At 37.6% G+C, this 20,069-nt stretch overlaps 1 protein-coding gene across 2 annotated transcripts; it reads right to left on the minus strand.

The window, feature by feature from the left end:
* Positions 1-305: 305 nt before the first annotated feature.
* Positions 306-19,864, minus strand: FBXL3 (F-box and leucine rich repeat protein 3). 2 transcript variants are annotated; one of them, XM_072760759.1, is made up of 5 exons: positions 19,732-19,864; positions 14,704-15,052; positions 11,574-11,696; positions 8,117-8,288; positions 306-2,820 (listed from the first exon to the last, which is right to left on the minus strand). In XM_072760759.1, exons 2-5 carry the CDS (start codon positions 15,049-15,051, stop codon positions 2,177-2,179), a joined length of 1,287 nt encoding a protein of 428 aa, XP_072616860.1. In that variant the 5' UTR covers position 15,052; positions 19,732-19,864; the 3' UTR covers positions 306-2,176. The 2 variants fall into 2 exon arrangements, with proteins under 2 accessions (XP_072616860.1, XP_025873473.2); XM_026017688.2 differs by lacking the exon at positions 19,732-19,864 and adding an exon at positions 19,193-19,661.
* Between the last annotated feature and the right edge of the window lie 205 nt (positions 19,865-20,069).

Raw genomic sequence — 20,069 nt, forward strand, 5'->3', positions numbered from 1 at the left:
GATTCTTATTTTAAAAGCAGAGTCTATTCTTTTTAATTTAACCATTTTCTTTATAAAATTTGAAGAACATTTACATTTCATGGTCAGTTTTTATTCCCTATCACTTTAGTCATCAGAGCTTCAGGAATAGATTCCATTTGCCTAATCTTACATCTTCAAAATAGTCATTCTACCATAAATATTTAAAATTAAACACTGTATTTATTAAATACAAATTGGAAACTAAAACCATAAATCTGTATGCTTGTTAGAAAATCAAGCACCTATATTAGGGTAGTTTTTAAAAACTACAGTAATACAACAGCGTTAGTAACTATCTTTATTCTCAAATTGATAAAAGCATTTAACATACTTTACAGTATAAACAAAGTAAGTGCTATGCATTTTGCTTATAAAGTGACTTAAAGTATTTCAAGCATTATATAATTCAATTTGTACAAAAAAGTAAATTTCCAAATAAAGCTTTGGTTAGTAGAACTGATTATGTACTGTCAAATCCATTTTCCAAAGCTGTTCAAGGAAAACAGGCTTCATCCACTAAGACAGGTATTTCTTGTGCAAAGCTATTTACTATTTAGTAAGAAGGGAAAATATAACAATTGCTTTTTATTTCCAAGTCTGGATCAGCCTTTTTTCTTCTCATTTATAGGAGAAGAAAATACCATGACTTTTGAAAAAGATAAATTAGGCAGAAAATCACCTTTTACTTTATTCTTTGGAAGGTAATCTATTTAAAAAATAGATTAGATCTGTAAGACTGTTAGTTTCCATAATTACTAAGATGCTTTCTAAAAGTTTCAAGCATTAATATATTAGTCCATTGGGGTAAAATTACTCCTAATTTCCCTTAGGAAGGTAATATCTACTAGCACTAGTGCTCAGAATCAAAGCTTATGTAATACCTAAAAAAACTAAATGTAGCCCAAAACTTAGTATTTTTACAGAAATATATGGATTACCTTTATTCATATGAAAGTACTAAAAATGTTATCTAACTTAAATAATATAAAATAGCGTTTTAACCAAATTAACAATCACAAAACTGCAGACATTTTTCTATTAAAATTTTCCAGTCCGCTGAGCAATATTTACTCAAAAATATGATTATGAACTTAAATATATCCTCTTTTAAGTTTGTTTATGCAGAACTGTACATTGATGCTCCTTTTATGATTTTTGAAAGTTCTACTTACATAACTATTTAATTCCAAGTGGAAAAATGAGCCATCACTAAAATTCACAGGAGAATAATATTCTTTCATGGAAATATTTTATAAACATTTTAAAATTCTACCTTTATTTACGTCAATTTGGCTTTTTTTTAAATAGATAAGCTTTTCATTTCAATTACCATATAATATTTCAAAATTAGCTTAAAGATAAACAAAACCAAGGAGAACTGGTAAAGCATTCCTGACTTTACATATGATGCCAAAGTCACATACATAGTAACATCACAGAAGAGAATTTATATGGTTTAGCAGATTATAGAGCAAACCTGAAAGTTTATACAAAGCTAAACACTTCCTCCCTTTCTGTTTTTTTCTTTTAATTTGATCTTGGCTCTTTTATTATCCTTCTATAATAACCACTGGGACACTTGGAGTTTTCTAAGAGATCCAATTACTTATACATACCTCTTTAAATAGATCTGTAACATATTTGAGAACGTTCAACCAATCTCTCTCATTTGATATATCCTACATTTTTCTCACAAAATGCTCTGTCCTGAGCTATATTAAACACCTTATAACAGGTGTATGTATAACTGAAGACCCTAAAATGTCAAGTTTACATTTTAAAAAAATGCATAGAGAACATAACATTTTGGAAAACCTATTAGAGTACTCACTTCTCAGATACTATAATATATAGGTTTTGTTTCAGACTGTAAAATGTTTAATCTTCATAACTGGTTACTTTCAGATCTGAACCACACTTAAAAATTTTTTCCGAGCTTTGATTGCTATTAGGCTAAAGAAAGAAATGAAGTTTTCCAACTGAAACCGGTCCATGGGTCTCGCAATAAACAATCCTTACATATTCAATGCAGATATCAAATTTCCATGCCACAAAATAGAATCACATCAGAACTACAGGAAATAAACTCTTATTATAATACATTATGCTTAACATTAAGGTGCTATTATTCATCATGCCCTACATCATTTGGTCTTTACCAAGTGGGCATCATGTCTGGAAACCACACCCTACCAAGATGCTTGGATACTTCCCAGTGGATCTGCTCCAAACTATATTTTTGGTCAGGAATTAATACTTCTTCCATAATAGATAACTGAGACAGGCGGCCACCACACATTTTCACAAACTCAACAAAGGCACTACATGAGACTTCACATTCCCCTAGTCCAATAGCTGACAAATTTTTACAACGTTCTGCAATGCGAATTAACTCTTCATCAAGTGGCCGTAATCCATTAGCACATACTACTAGTTCAACTAGTCTCGGGCATGTCATTCCCACACGGCCAAGCACGTCTTTGCTTACTGATCTCCCAAAGTAAAGATGGGTGGCAGGTATTTCATACCGAAAGAATGGATCAAATTCCTCTTCATATAAAAAAAAATACATCACTAAGTTCACTTTTGGTGAATGTCTGATGAAAGCATCCCAGCTGCTTTTCTGAATAGTATGGAAGTGTGTCTGTCCAGGATTCTCACTGACTACATCAATGCGCAAATGTTCTAATCGGACATGTTTTTCAGAAGATAAAGCAAGCAGCAATTCATCACTTAACAAGTGGTAATTCAGAGCCAGTTCACGTAAGCCATGACATTGGTCAGCCACACAAAGGATACCTTGAAAGAAAAAAAACCTAATTATTTACAAATTTTTGTACAAGTTCATCATCTGTTCAAAAAATTTAATCAGGTACATGTCTCACAAAAGTTTACCATATTTCCCTATCATAAAGCTATACAATTTAAAACTTGGTTATATGGTTAAACTAGCAGAAAGTCAGAAACATTTGAGACCAATTCTAAATCTGATACCTTAAAAGACACAAAGCTCATTTAACAATTAGATAATAAATTAATAAATATAACTGACCCTTGAACAACATCGGGGTTAGGGGTACTGACCCTGTACAGTTAAAAATCTATACATAATTGACTCTTCAAACATTTAATATTTAATAGCCTACCACTGACCTGATGCCTTACTGATAACACAATTAATACAGATTTTGTATGCTATATATATTCTGTGCTACATTTTCACAATGAAGTTAGAGAAAAAAATATCAAGAAAATCATGAGAGGAAATATAGAGTATAAGTCTGTATTTACTGAAAAAAATCCATGTGTATATGGACCCACAAAGTTCAAACTCATGTTGTTTAAGGGCTAACTGTATGTTAATATTCCATAACTAAGGTTTGCCCCAGTAATGCATGGACAGTCACATTCTTTAAAAAAAATGATTACTAACACCAAACTTACAGGTTAAGCCAAGAAAAATTATATGATCATTGCTAGAGGCCAAAGCACATTTTTTGAAATTGAAAACTTAATCCTAATTTAAAAGAAAAAAAAGGTAAAGCCATATAAAAGAACCTATGTGACAAATTTTTAAAAGATTTCTAACAAGTGAGCAACAAAGAGTTTTAACTGTTAATAGTGTATAATAAACTTATCAAATTTCTAAGTTAAGAATACCAAGATAGCACTAGATAAATGAGTCAAAAATAACCAATTCACATTAATGGGAATATTAAATATAACTAACATAGTCTAATATATTCAGAAAGCAGTTCCATAAATGGTTCCCTATACTTGGGGCACTATGCTTCAGAACTGCTGTAAACCCCTATCAGCAGCAAATCTTACCAAAGGTCAGTATCTGATCTCTGAAATGGCCTGGTATAAAAATTCTACCTCAAACAGATAGCCTATACTACTTGATAAATGTAGAGAAGATGTAAAGAAACCATTTCTTTCTTGTGCTTAGAAACAAGGACAGGAACAAAACATACATTATAATATCTACCATTAATTATACAAGTATGATATGTCAGGTACTAAGTATGTTATCCCACAAATACTCAAAAAAATCTAGAAAAAAATATTATTTCTATTTTGAAGTTGATGCAGCTAAAGATAGCAAAGCTAGAATTCAAACACAGACTGAGTGACTCTTAAGTTCATGTGGTTAACTACTACTTGAGAAGTGCCAAGACAGGGAGGCACCAATAAGCCAAAGCTTAATAGCAGTGGAAGAAGAATATAGGCAATAGAATCAATGAAAAGATAAACTGAATCACCGGTATAAGTCACCAAAAAGGGAATAAAAGACATCTGTGCTGGAGCACTTGGGTGGCTCCGTTAAGTGTCCGACTCTTGGCTTCAGTTCAAGTCATTATCTCAGGGTTGTGGGGATCGAGCCCCACACTGGGCTCCGTGCTCAGTGCAGAGTCTGCTTGTCCTCTCCCCTCTGCTCCTCCCCCTACCCTGCCCGCACTGCTCCCCCGACTCAAAAATAAAATCTAAAAAAAAAAAAAAAAAGACATCTGTGCTTCACTATTCAGCCACTGAAAAGTTTCTGTTCTCCATAAGGTATTTACATACTTTGAAATAAACCTCATTACCCAAGGTAACCTGATTGATCTCTGTTCTTTACAATCTCATAAAGCCTGATATAAAAAGAAAACAAATACACGGGGAATGGTAACTAAAGATGCAAATAAAAGAAAGTGAAATATCATCTGATAACTATTAAAGCAGCTGCGGCAGGCATAATTCTAAAAATGGTCCCCAGGATTCCACAACCTAATCCCTGGAACCTGTAAATGTGGTAAGATACCACTCCCACAATCCTGTTGTTATATAGCACAGCTGGTTTCAGTAAGATTGTCCAAGTGGCTCTAACTGAATCACATGAGCCCTTGGAAAGCTGAGTTTTCTCTGGCTAGTTGCAGAAAAGAAGTCCGACTCAGAGCTGCTCTGGCTAAGCAGAAAAGCTAGCTGAGCAATGCCTATAGCCCTGACCTACAGAACTGTGACACTACTCAGTGTTGGTTTAACCTGCTGAATTTGTAGTTGTTAGTTATGCAGCAATAGCGAACTCAGTTAAACAGTTACTATGATTCAGCAATTCCACTCCTAGGTATATATACTCAAAATAAATTAAGCCACATGTTCACACAAAATCTTATATATCAATTTTCAGAGCAGTGTTGTTCATAATAGTCAAAAAGTGGAAACAACCCAACTATCCATCAAATGAAAAATAAGCGTGGTATATATCCATACAACAGAATATTATTTGGCAATAAAAAGAAATGAAACACTGATATATGCTACAACATGTAAAGAAATTCATTACTGGTGGTATTATAAATTCACACAATTCAATTAGAAGAAAAAATGACAAAGCGTAAAAAGGATCTGGACCCTCTGACCTACTTCTTCCACTTAATCATCTGTCCTATGGAAGAAATTATTGGAAGCAAACTGCTATGCCAAAATAGTTCATTTTTTAAATCAGCAAAAATATAGAAAAAAAAGTATCCAGCCTTTTAAAAAGAATTATAAGGCAAATGTTGGCTTATCAACAATATAGAATACTAAGTAATTAAATGTTGATTAGTTTGGCTGATACTTAATGAACATTTTAATGTCAAGCACTGGTGCTAGGACGGTAAAATACAACATAAACAAGACATCCTTATCCTAATAGAAGGCAGCAGATAATGAAACAAAATTGCTCTCAGAGTCATAACAAGGGAATTACGGAAGGTTTTCTAGAACCAATACAGTGAGACAAAAAGAATTAGAAGGACCACGTTAGGGCAAAAGGTGAGGGAGAAGAAAAGTGAATAGTATTTCCTATGTGAACAAACACCCAGGCATGGAAGAAAACACAAGCCTTCTAAGAACTGAAGGGAGCTCAACAGACAGTAATGCAAGTAAGGTAGCATCTTAATGGATGAAGCCCACAGACAGGCAAGGGCTACATTATATGGGACTTTGTCAGCCCCAGTAAGGAGTTGGGATCTTATCTAAAAAGCATAGTGAAAAGTTTTAAAGAAAACTAGAGAAAAAAATCAGACTTGTATTTTAGAAAGATTACTCTGCCTGTAGCATGGAAATCACATTAGAAAAGGGCAGGCTGCAAGTTAAGAAATCAATTTAAGAGGGTACTGCACAGGGGCGCCTGGGTTGCTCAGTCGGTTAAGCGTCCAACTTCTGGTTTCGGCTCAGGTCACAATCTCAGGGTCGTGAGACTAAGGCCCGCATCAGGCTTCTTCTGAGCAAGGAGAGAACATGAGCATGGGTGGGGTGGGGTGGGGAGGAACAGAGGAAGAGGGATAAGCAAGTCACTAGTGTTGAATGGTGCTAGAAATCAACCAAGTACACAGTTATAAAGGACTATATGAAATGGGAAAAAAAGTCTGATAAAATAATGCAGTAAAGAAAGAAAATAGCCCTTAATTTCAGCTTAGAGAAAGAAGAGTCCCAATATGCAAAATATATATAGAAAATATGCAAATATGTTAAATTTTAAATTGAAATCCTCTATGGTTATACTCTTAAATTTAAAAGTATTGCAAGTATTCTCTTTCATTTCCCTTCCCTTCCTGAACAACTTGGTCCAAAAGCCATTAGGTAAAACCACCCAAGTTTATACCTACTATTAAAATTGATGTGTATATTTAATAAAAGTAAATGAACAGGAGATGTACCAAGATAAAGAGAAAAACAAACTCTCATTCTCACAGAGAAACCATAGACCAAAAGGCTCTCCCTATAGTTTGTTGACGTGTTATAAGTCACGTTCAGAGTGCTATGGAAACAACACACTAAAATTTAAACCAAAGAGGAGGAAATAAGGACAAAAATCAGACCATCTGAGATGAATTCTGAAGGCTGACCTGGAGTTAGCTAGATTAAGAAGTAGAGGGAAAAATGGTATTCCATGAAGTACAGTGTACTAACCACATGCACAGGTTCAAAGAACCATAGTTATGTAGGACTCAGTAAAAGCCACACAATGAATGAGTGGCAAACAAGATTAAAGAGATAGGTGGAGGTCAAGATACAAAGGACCTTGTATACTATACAAAGCTATGAAACGTGGACCTCGCTCTCACAGCAAACCTATACAGTAGATAGAAACTATGACCAAGGTCGTATTGAAGTAACTGCCAAAAGTCCATTGTTAAGTTCTATTTTATTTAGATTATCACTTTCAGTAATAATCTAGAAGTGGCAGAGGCAGTTAGGGAAATACTGCAATAGACCTAACCATTCCCAATACCAAGACCCTTCATGTACAACACATGGACAACAAATAAGTAATCTCCAAGAAGAAATAATTTTCTTGGCAGAAGGCTAGGCTTTAGTTATGGCAAGATGGTGGGAAGTATTCTGTAAAGGGATCAAGGATTTAACATTGTGTCTTAAAAACAGGTTACCCAAATAACAGCCTGGGAGGAACTTCAGTAGCAAGAAGATGTGTCAGAAGTAAAGCGTCAGAGAGTAGTAATACCAAGTACAGTTTATACTCATTTTACAATATGAACCATTTGGAATTTAAATGATCTCAAACTGAATAATGTAGTAATGCTCAGAAAATTCTATACAAGAGAATTTGGAGGGGGCTTTCACAATGCTATTCCCCATTCAATGGGCTCTCGACTCCAAAATTCAACTTAGGAAAAGGGTTATCTTGCAAAATGTAAAGTGGCAACTACAGCACAACTCTCCACCCACTACACAATGAGAAGAAAAACAATTAAGAAATCACTCTGATTCAAAACCAACCCTGCTGGCTCAACTACAATTAGAGAAAATTCCATCTTACCTGATGGGGCACCTCAGACAATACTTTTTTTTTTTAATTTATCCATTTTCTCGCACAGGTTGGACACAAGTTGCCAAGTAAGTGTAGAAAATAAGTTGAAAGTAAATGTCTAGGCTAGGAATGCTACAGAATTTATGTTATTATGACATTAAAAATATGTTTATGCAAAAAAGATGAAGTAATCATATTAATCTAACCCATCTGCAAGGTTAATCATTACAGTTTTTAATTTAATAAATACATCAATACATTTTACTAACAAGTTATCTGGCAGAAAGCAAAACATACCTGCTGGAGAGACGTGAGGACAGCTGCTCATTTTCAGCAGCTTGAGTGTATCGCTGTTGTTGGCTACTAGTACTTTGAGGGATGGATCATCTACTGGGGTATCATCTATCTTAAGCGAGGACAAGGATTTGGAGTTTACAAACACTACCGTCAGGGCAGAAATAAAGTGAGACTGAAAAGCAAAAAAATTAAAACAGCTGCAATTTTCACAAATGAGAATTAGGTATATTCATTTAATTCACATATAGTTCAGCTGAACCTTAATGATATATTTCATAACTGTTTTAGGGGTAGCATCCTTTCACCCTGTTGTTGGGGATATGGTAAAAAAGAGAGGTGACTGTTTGCTATCTTTGAGGAAAATCTTTTTACCTGTAGGAGAAAGAAGGGATTTCAGGCCTCAGGGTGAGTATCTCTAAATCACAACAATCACTGGTAAAAAAGACGAATTACCAAATCCAGAATGAGAATACCTCTCATATTTCATACCACCTAATCTGGAAACCCTACTCCAGTGTTTTATAACTGCATTCTTTTTTGGACAAGTAATAACCATTAAAATAGTAATAATTATTAGCATAATCACTAAAAATTGAAATAAAAACTCAGAAGCTAGGAAAGACTCATTTGGAATATAAAAACTCACAGAAAATTTAAGTAAGGAAAATCGTACCTAAATAAAATTTCAAGTTTAAAACTCCTTTAAACATGTTAAATTATCTACAATATTTTTAAGCCATTTTATTCTAATGTATTTTTCCATAAATGTATCAATTATTATTATTCCATTTATTATATATATGTAATTATCTTTTGGACACAGAATCTGACCTAAAGGAACCCCCCACAGGAAAGCAGGGATTAAAAAGCATGGTCAGAATATATAACTTGGAATCAGCTAAAACCAACAGACAAAGAATCCAGGAATAAGAAAGAGAGGTCAACATATGCTCCAACACCTTCCTCTATATAACCAATCTCACGCTCCATTTAGCTTTATAAATTCACTACAGCAGTTAAAAGGAATGAAGGCAGGCTAACAGCCAAGAAAGTACAATGAAACATCACTTTTGTGGTCACATTCCCTAATTTTCTTTTCCCCTACAATTAAATAACTGGTTAACTAAATTTTGACCTATTTTAAATGTTAGTATCTTTCTCCTAATATTTTCATGTCAAACTGAATTCTATCTTGTACAGTTACATGTTATTAGTATATTCATGACTGTATCACTGAGTTTTTCCATTTCCCTCAGATTTCTCTCTGTCAAATACACTTCTTACATGTTCTCTTCAATTTTCCCAGGATTTCCAACATAGAGCAACACCCTATTTCAATCTTCTACAAGAGTCAAAATCAGGAGGGTGGGGAGACAATATAAGCAACTTAGACCCATTTAATAAGGAAGGAAGCATCCTACTAGATGCACCATAGTTCCCAAAGAAAAAACTACTACATATAAGTATAGTACCAGTACCAGACATATATAGTGACCCTGCTGAGTAATAAGAAAAAAGTAAATTTAGCATACCTTTTAATATGGTATGTTTCACACTATATAATATATACATATGTGTATATATATATGCACACTATGGAAACTATTAACTATAATATGCACACAGAAAATCAATTCAGAACATATTTCCTGTATGAAGCTTGAACAAGGTGCTACCATACTATGTAAATCAGACTTAATCAGAATCTCCTGGACTGCTCATAGGAGGAAATTTGGTATAGGGGAAGTAATCCAAAATCTCAGTTTCTTACATGATTTTCATGCATGTTGAGAGACACAGTGCTCTGACTTACATACTTAGAACCTTAAAATGTTTAAAGAGTATCTTACCCATCTCCCTTAACTTACATGAGAAAAACACTATCTCAAATGTATGCAAAGAACCTTTTTTAAAAAAATCAGTTAAGGGGTGTCTGGGTGGCTCAACTGGCTGAGCATCCAACTCTTGGTTTTGGCTCAGGTCATGATCTTAAAGTTTTGAGATCAAGCCCCCTATCAGGCTCAGTGGTAGGCATGGACCTGATTGGGATTCTCTCTCTCATCTCCCTCTGCCCACCCCCCCGCCCCATGCCCAGCCCCAGCCATTCACACTTGCACTCTCTCCTCTCTCTCAAAAAAAACCAAAACCCAAACCCAAACCAAAAACAATTAAGACTTTGTAATCAACTAGTGATACATTTGTTACTGATACTCAATTCCATTACCACCTGGGTTATAGCACACACTCAATTTAGCAATATTTTTTCCTCAATCATTCTAGTAAATTAAACTATGAGGTGTGTTAAAGGGGTATCTATGTTTTAGTTTGCAGCTTCCTCTGAAAAAAATACTTTCAAATTATTGTTGGATGCTAACCTACCCAGTATTAGCTAATATACTCAAGGAGCCTTTATCAATTGCTTTCTTAAAAAGCATACTTGGGGCACCTGGCTGGCTCAGTCAGTTGGTCCTCTGACTCTTGATTTGGGCTCAGGTCATGATCTCGGGGTTGTGAGATTGAGTTCCATATTGGGATTCGAGCTTGGTGGGGAGTCTGCTTAAGATTCTCTCCCTCTCCTCTCCTCTCCCAGCCCTTCCTTCCCAATCTCACATGCTCTCTCTCTAAATGAAATACATTTTTATTTATTTATTCTGTATTTTTTAAGCTTTTTTTATTTATTCATGAGACAGAAAGAGAGAGAGAGAGAGAGAGAGGCAGAGACACAGGCAGAGGGAGAAGCAGGCTCCATGGCAGGGAGCCTGATGTGGCACTTGATCCCAGGACTCCAGGATCACACCCTGAACTGAAGGCAGATGCTTTAACTGCTGAGCCACCCAGGCAGGCATCCTGAAATAAATAAATTTTTAAAAGTGCACTTGTTTTTCCATTTTAAGAGACAAGTTATTAGAGACATCTAATTACATGCAGGATTATGTTAGAACATATATATGAATATAAATAGTTTACTCTTCACCAAAAACAATTTTCTTTAAATAAAATCTATTAATTAATCCAAGCTGCACTAACTTTGCCCAAGAATAAATCTTTACACATTTACCAGAAGATTTTATAAGTAAGCTATACCTGTTCTCACTACTGGCACTGTCTACTTTTCTTTGATTATAATTTCACCAATCTGCTCTGAAAGTCCAAAGAAGGGGCTGCTATATATCTTTCTTCTAATATGCTTGTTTCTCCATTTTACTTAGGCTCTTTTAGTATATCCTGCTGGACCCTCTGCAAATTCATTCACTCTTTAACTTTTCCCATGAAGAAGCCCAAGGTGATCAGAAAAACGAAAAGCTTTTTTAAAAATCCTATTGCCTAACATTCTAAATAGTAAATAGATTTCCATCACGCATACTATTTTTCTTACATTCCCACTGTCACTACAAGAAATAGGTAAGGTTTCATTCAATTTCTCAGTAACCACCAATAACACAAAACCAGCAGATACCTTTGGTAAATCCATAAAGCTTGGCCGAGCCGTTGAAATAAGTCCAAGTGTTTTTAAAGAGCAATTTACCAGTTGTGATAATATATCACAAGCTGCTTCAGCTGATTCTTTGCTGCTGTCCACCTAAGGAAAGAACACATGACAGAGCCATACATATACTTGTATTTACATTTACTCTGTGTAATATTAATTTTACAAAAGAAAGTTATTAGTTTATTATGTTACAAAGACAATTTATTCTTTCAATCATACAAACTCACATACAACGTCAGCCTTTTCTGAATCTCCCTGAAAGTTTTAAGTTCAATTGTCAAGACTTAATTTTGTTATTATACAATATACACTTAATGTTGAAAGGACTTAGTTTTTAAGCTGATTTATTAAAAAATGACTATATAATATGCAATCTAAAGGATCACATGAATTTATAATCTTTGAAAAATAATTATATATTTGGTAGTGGATCTGATTCTACATGCAAATACAGTGTCTATCGTACACAGGTGTCAAGGCACCAGAAAGTGGATGAGTATTATTATTCAGAATGTTCAAATTAATCACAATCTGGGATTCATCATTAATGATATTAACAGAAAGATGAATGTGAAGTAAAAAGGAGGACATCCAACCAGTCAAGAATGAAAATATGAACCAAATGAGTAGTTGCTCCCACACACTCTTGTGCATAAACATTTCCTGGGGGAAGAGTAATATGGCCAAAAACTCCTGTAGGATGAGATGGAGCTCTTCTATCAAAAATAAAGTTGTTCCTTGGGCTAAAAGCATCTTAAAAGTAGTATTATTTTAATTTTCAGACTGATGTACATTACCTTAACCCAAAAATGTTCTAAAGAGCTGGTTGTAAAACTGATGGACTGTTTCAGAGCTGTTTATAATACTTTCCTTTGGCTAAGTATTTCTATACAAGTGGTTCCTAATGTGTGCTCCCTAGACCAGCAGCATTAACATCACCTGGGAACCAATTAGAAATGCAAATTCTCATGCCCAACCCAGATCATCACAATCAGAAACTTTAGGGGTGGCCACAGCAATTTTTGTCTCAACAAGCACTCCAGGTCTTTATGATGCACATAAAGTTTGAGAACCACTGATGTATACTCATAATGGACTAAAAGCCTGTTTGGCCTAGTTAGTGATAAACTGAACACAAATATACTCAGGACAACTCAGGAGAATCTTATGCTATGGTTCTTTTTGTAAATCAGAAATAATTTCCTGAGGGAAATAAAAAATCCCTAACAAAAATGTTTAAACTTATAAGACAAATGGTTTTGTGAGGGTTATATAAGTTGGAAACAGCTGAATTGGATCACATGGCTAAAAGACTAAAACACTGACCCAGCCAATGCCCTGGATGGAATTGGTCTTTAGACCTTTAAGATGAAAGTATTATGCTCCTCTTTTTCTCAGATTTACCATTAGAATACTCTTAAGACAACTCAAAGATGTCTAAAACCAAAGGAAGGCTCTTGAAGTTTCTTCATGGGGATATGAGGAGATAGACAACACTTGATGAGTTCCTGGATTTGTTTCTCTCACCATTCCCTCACTCCTACCCTCAGTTAGGGTTGCCAGATGATATACAAGACATCCATTTAAATAAGTATTATGTCCCAAATAATGAATGGGCATATTTATACTAAAAGTTATTTGCTGATGCTCTAAAATTAAAATTGAAATTCAACTTATAGGCATCCTCTATTCTTATTTGCTAACCTAGTAATCTACTCTCAGTGGCCTAAGTACCTTTGTGCATTTTTCTGGGAAAATGGCCATAATGCACTCAACCATTCCCATTACCAGCTCTCTTCTTCAGACACAAATGGAAGAATAAGCAGGTAATCTTCATCTAAGAAGGAATAACACTCTTGAGAGCAGTCAAGACTAGTTTTGGCAAAGAACTGTGGGTTAAGAACCATTGCTTTATCTAGGTTTAATCTGACCTATTAATAACTGCTACCTATGGGTAATCAGATATTCCATGTGTTAGTTTTCAACAACTGTCAGGTATGTTAAAAGGTTTAGTAAACACGTCTACATTCCATTATTCATCCTTAAAAAAAATACTGTAAGCCTCTGTACTCCTATAAACCACTGTGACATTATTCTATTAGAATATTAAACTATTCTAGACAGCTCAAAAAGCCACTCCCACTTCATTTCTCTCACCACTGAATGAATTCTAGTATGTCCCTTCTGGCAATGAAAAGAAACAAACAGTTCTCTTTGGCATTCTTCCACATACCTTTTCCTATTTCTAAAATATATTCATCTAGGGGATCCCTGGGTGGCGCAGCGGTTTGGCGCCTGCCTTTGGCCCAGGGCGCGATCCTGGAGACCTGGGATCGAGTCCCACATCGGGCTCCCGGTGCATGGAGCCTGCTTCTCTCTCTGCCTGTGTCTCTGCCTCTCTCTCTCTCTGTGACTATCATAAACAAATAAAAAAAATTTAAAAAAAAAATTTAAAATATATTCATCTAGATATTTTACATATTTCTGTGTCTCCTTTTTCTTTGAAGACCCCATGTCATAAAGCCAGCAATAAGCAGAATTCAGTCCCTATTAAACAGTAATAGCAATTAAGTTTTAGTCAATCATAATCTCCACATTTTATATTATTGTATATTTCTTTTACCTTAAACTTACAGTAATTCAATGTGACTGATAGCTTAGGTAAATATTTTATGCTTATTAGTTGCTTCTGTTCTTTTAAAAACTTATCAATAATTGCAATTCAGTGGGGTAATTTAGCTCAAATATAATTATTTCTGACATCTTCTAATGTATGTAGTAATTCTCAATCTTTAAGAACTTTCTCTAAAAAGGCACTATTTTATTTTTATTTGACAGAGAGAAAGAGAGCAAGCGAGCAGGAGCTGGGAGAGCTACATAGGGAGAGGAAGAAGCAGGCTCCCCACGGAGCAGGGAGCCTGATATGGGATCATGGGATCATGACCTGAGCCAAAGGCTGATGCCCAACCAACTGAGCCACCCAGGGACCCCCTAAAAAAGCACTATTTTAAAGACGTGAGAAAACATATTGGTTTAGCACAAAAAAAGCCAAAACACGATATGCTTTATTTTTTAAAAGAAGGATTTAAAGTATTACCTTGAAGCTGACATATTGCAGATGGTTTGAATGTCTTTTAATAATCTGTTTGATCAGCTCCGGATGTGTAGCTTTCAAGTAAGATGTAGCTGGTTGATTCAGTTCAAATTCAAAACATCTCCACAAGTCAGGCATGTGAAATACCTGGTTCCAGCTGCGGCAAACTTGTGAAGCATGAGCCCGGTCAAGAAGAGGCAAATACTTAAATACTTGGAGAATAATGTCCTGAAGGAGATTACCCCAATCACAAGTCTGAGAATGCTCATTTGTAGTCCTCAGTTTCTTAGATTTCTCTGCAGTACCTTCTTCTGATGAATTATGGTCACTATCTCTTCCTCCTCGTTTCATCCTATTCAGAGAAATGCATCATTTTTTTTCATACTTCACTTTTAAATAAAAATAAATCCAATACTCATTCTGTCACTGAGATGCATATATACATGTTTATAAACAGAAACACAAACACAGGGATCCCTGGGTGGCGCAGCGGTTTGGCGCCTGCCTTTGGCCCAGGGCGCAATCCTGGAGACCCGGGATCGAATCTCACATCGGGCTCTCGGTGCATGGAGCCTGCTTCTCCCTCTGCCTGTGTCTCTGCCCCTCTCTCCCTCTGTCTCTCTGTGACTATCATAAAAACAAACAAACAAACATGAAGAACTGGACCAGTAATTCAAAAATATCAGAACAAAATATAATGAAAAATGCCAGTGGAGACCAACTGTTATTTTACAAATTCTATACAGGTGTTTTTAAACATTTGTGTTTATACTCTACTACTGGGGGGAAGGGGAAGTATTATGATTTTGAAACTAAACCAAGAATTGTATTTCAAAACTGCTGTCAACTAAAAGGAATATAAAAAAGAACCTACAGTGACACTTTTCAAAGGTTTCTTAAAAGTCATCTACGGATACCTGCTGTTTTTGAGTTTTTGAATTCAAAGAGACCACAGTCCCAAGAACCTCTAGAAAGTACATGAATTAAGCAGCCAACAGATCTTTCCACACTCAATAGTCTGTGATATGTATTATTGACAGACCCAATCTCTGCTTAAAAAAGCAAACTCAGGGGATCCCTGGGTGGCTTAGCGGTTTGGCGCCTGCCTTTGGCCCAGGGCGTGATCCTGGAGACCCGGGATCGAGTCCCCTGTCGGGCTCCCTGCATGGAGCCTGCTTCTCCCTCTGCCTGTGTCTCTGCCCCTCTCTCTCTCTCTCTAGGTCTATCATGAATAAATAAATCTTTAAAAAAAAAAAAAAAAAAGCAAATTCATCCCTACCATATGTTATTTGGTCCAGAATGTGGTTTCTTCTTCCAAAACATCAGTTACTATTGCATGTTTACCCTAAATAGTATTTCTGAACTAGCTATATTTATCCTGTGTAAATGTATTATCTTCATTCCAAATGTTTCTTTGAAATAGTCTTTTTGTTGCAAAATAGTAGCATCCTTAAGAGAATGGGCTCTGGAATCAAGCTTTCTGGGTTTGAACTGTGGCTCTACCTCTCACTGGTTACATGGCCTTGAAAAATTACTTGACCATCAGTTTGCAAAGTGGGAATAATAACACACAGGGTTCTTGTGAGGAATTAAATAGTATTAGGGCTTGAAAGGAGATAGAATGTTTAACTCAGGTAGAGGCAAGCAGTCCAGCATTAAAGATATTAAAGTGTATGATGCAAAAATGAAGTTATGTGTGAGAAAGTGCAAGAACACATGCTTATGTATGAGAAACACACTGGAAGTAGATTCACCACGTTAATATAGCTATAATAAGTGAGTGGGATTATACTGCATTATATTACATTAATGATATAATTGTGGGATAAAAGTGGTGGCATTACAGGAGAACCTTGTTTTGCCAATATTATATGCATTTTTTTTTTAATTTATTTATGATAGTCACAGACAGAGAGAGAGGCAGAGACACAGGCAGAGGGAGAAGCAGGCTCCATGCACCGGGAGCCTGATGTGGGATTCGATCCCGGGTCTCCAGGATCGCGCCCTGGGCCAAAGGCAGGCGCCAAACCGCTGCGCCACCCAGGGATCCCCTATATGCATTTCTTTTAATGACAATGAATTACACTGTAATCAGATAAAAGGTCTTGCTTCGATTTGCTGTTTGGAAAAATAAGTACTGCAGGCTCTAAACTAAAGGGGGTAACTGCAGACCAATCAGTAGTATCCCTATTTAGTTTAGGCCTGCAACACTTCTATCTCTAGAGAACAGTTCTGGCAGGATAGTGGTTTCGATTTGGAGTCACAGCTTTTGAAAAGGATGGCTTGTGGCTCTAACTCCCTTCTTCTGGTTTTTGGGTATGCTATCCAGCAGCTAGCAAAACTTGTGAAAGACAATTGAGGGCTGGAAGGAAACAATGGCAAATGCCCCTGGCCTTCATGCTATTAAAATATGCCCAGGAGATCCTAGCACATGTGCAATGAATGAACTACATTCGTCACTGATCCTACAACTATGTGAGTTTAAGTAATGATGAGCAAGAGGAAAGGAAAGAGTAAATAGAATGACAAGTGATGGCAAGAGGGTAGTTTTATGGAAGATTCTTACATGTGAATCTGAGAATACATTTAATGTTTAGAGAAAAGGTAGTATAATCTACAATATAATCTTTTATGTAAAAAAAAAAAACAACAACCCTCTTCTAGTCATAATGTCCCACTAGAAGTTGAAGTAACACTGTCATTATGACCCACTTTTTGCCTTTATCTTATTCTGAAGACTTAATTTTAGCATAGAAAATTTGGGTCAAAGAACAAGAGTCTGCTACCCAGCAAACTCATAATTTGGCTTATAATTCCTTGTCTATTTAAAACTACTCATAGATCTTTATAATTTCTAATCCTTATTATGCAATGTTGATTGCCGGTTTCTGGAGAAAATCCTCTATAACTGTAATTATTCAACTTACAGATGTAATGATTCATTTTTAGAATACAGGGGCATATAAACAAAAATAAAATGACACCTTATTTACACAATTAGCAACAATAAGTACTTTCCCTTTGTCAATTACAGCCTGTTTTAATAAAGTTTGTTTCAATACCTTTCCAAGTTGAGGGAAGAAAAAAGGTGACATGTTAAAAAAGATGTATGCAACATTGAGGAATAGTATCTCTTGGTCTAGATATGACTATATGATCACCAAAATATTATTTTAAGCACTTACTAGTTTATGAATAGCTGAACAAATGTCTACAATTTGTTATAAGTGATACGACTGTAATGTGTCAGAATTAAGTATTTTTATCAATAGGAAAAAAATGCAAGGCCTAATGCTGATAAAAAATGGTCTCTGTATTATCCTCCTTCATGCATGAAAATAAAAGAACACTGTAGGCACCTAATAAAAACTTAAAATATATACTTTTTCCAAGATGATCTCATTTACTCATGCAAAAATTCATATTGCTTCCATTAAATCTATCCACACATGAAGCGCTGCTGTACAGAAAGTTAAACAATGCAGAGCATCCACCAGTCTGCAAAAAATTTACATCAATGGAGTATTTATCTCTTACTTTTAGTCAAAGTGAAAACCTCTCTTCCATTTGAAGAGGAGGAGTGCAGAGGAGGAAGCTGAACAATAAATGTCAATGGGACTTTGCAGAGTACCAAAACTAGGCCTCTTCAGGGCTCCAGCAGTTCCACTTCAAACTGCAACTTCTCCAGGGCCCCAAAAATTGATGCAACCTAGGCCCCAAGAGCATTTGGTGAGGGACTGATATTACCATGATGCACCAAAGGAGGAAAAAAAAGGGGGGGAAAACCCACTAATGAGGAAAAACTACAGACTACTTGAGCAGCACAGGAGTTACTGAACTAACTCTGAACATTTCCACACACTCTGTAAGAAGCAATGAATCTGTTCATCAGAAGACCTGTGGGTGACACTCAGCTGTGTGTCTACCACTGTATCACGCACGTGTAAGTAAAGTGCGCCATGTAGTCACTTTAAAAGCCCACTTGTTGTGGGGGGATCCCTGGGTGGCTCGGCGGTTAAGCGCCTGCCTCCGGCCCAGGGCGTTGATCCTGGAGACCCGGGATCGAGCCCCACGTCAGGCTCCCTGCGTGGGGCCTGCTTCTCCCTCTGCCTCTCTCTCTCATGAATAAATAAAATCTTTAATAATAATAATAATTTTTAAAAGTCCACTTGTACTGAGCACTAAAAAGCCTGTTTTGGCATCACACCTCCTTTCCATTTGTGTTCTGCTTTGCCTAAAATCAAACTTAATTTGCATTCTTCCGCTGGAATACAAAAACCAAAACAAAACAACAGTGGGAAGAGATTCTCAGACCTAGATGGCAGGAAGAGTGTGGTGGTGAAAATGTGTGTCGCGGTCATTCGCAGAAAACTCAAAGAGTGGATGGCGTCTTTATCAACATTTCAAAAGAGGGGGGAAAAAAGACTCTATAATGAAAATCTCTGGGCCACTGGATTGGATATCATCAGCAACAAAATAATCGTAATCTAACCTCTCAGCTTGGAGACGCGGGCGGATCATTTAATATAAGCTGCTTCCTGCTCCCTGCCTGCAGCTCCACCGGAAACGCCGCCCTACGCCTAAGGCAGGCGCGAAGCTGCTCCTCCAAGTTGACCAAGTTTTCCACTTGGGCTACGGGGCCGCGGCGGCCCCTCCTCCCGCGCCACCTCCACGGGCGGCTCTCCCCGACAGCCGTCACGCGCTCTGCCCTGGGCAGCCTGTGGTGACAGCTTAACGCCGCTCGTGCGCAGCCTACGCCGGGGAGACCTGGCAGCGCGCGCGAGCTCCGCGGCGCCTGTCCCAATCCCCGCCAAGGTAACAGACCCCGGCGCCGGCGGCCCCGAGCCCGCCCGCACACGCACCACGCCTTGTTGACATGTTTCGAAGCGGGCGCGGCGGGGAAACGCCCCCAGGCGGGCTCCAGGGTCTGGGCGCCGCGCCGCGCCCCGCCCGCCGCTCCCAAGGGGCGCCCGGCACCCGCCCCCGCCGCGCCGCCACCGGGGGGCTCTGGCCCTGCCCCTCGGCTGTTACCTGCTGCCGGAGGCGGCTTCCCCCACACACCACCCCGGGCTCCGGGGAAGGCGGCGGCGGCGGCGGCCGGGTCCGCGGCTCTCACATGAGGCCCCCCGGGAGCCCCGCTTCGCGCTCCCGCCGCCGCGGCCCCCCGCGCTCCGCCCGCATCCGAGGCTCTGGTCCCGCGGCGGCCGCCAACGCGGCTCCACCTTCGCGGCTCCGGCTGCCCCCCGAAGAAGCCTCCTTCCTCAGTCCCGCGCGGGCCGCCGTCCTCCTTCCAGGACCCTTGGCCGCCGCGAGCGGCTCCTTCCCGAGCCGCGGCCGCCGCGGCCCAGACACCGACTCCAAGATGGCGC

The sequence above is a fragment of the Vulpes vulpes genome, chromosome 6 (assembly GCF_048418805.1).
Source record: "Vulpes vulpes isolate BD-2025 chromosome 6, VulVul3, whole genome shotgun sequence".
Taxonomy (NCBI): domain Eukaryota; kingdom Metazoa; phylum Chordata; class Mammalia; order Carnivora; family Canidae; genus Vulpes; species Vulpes vulpes.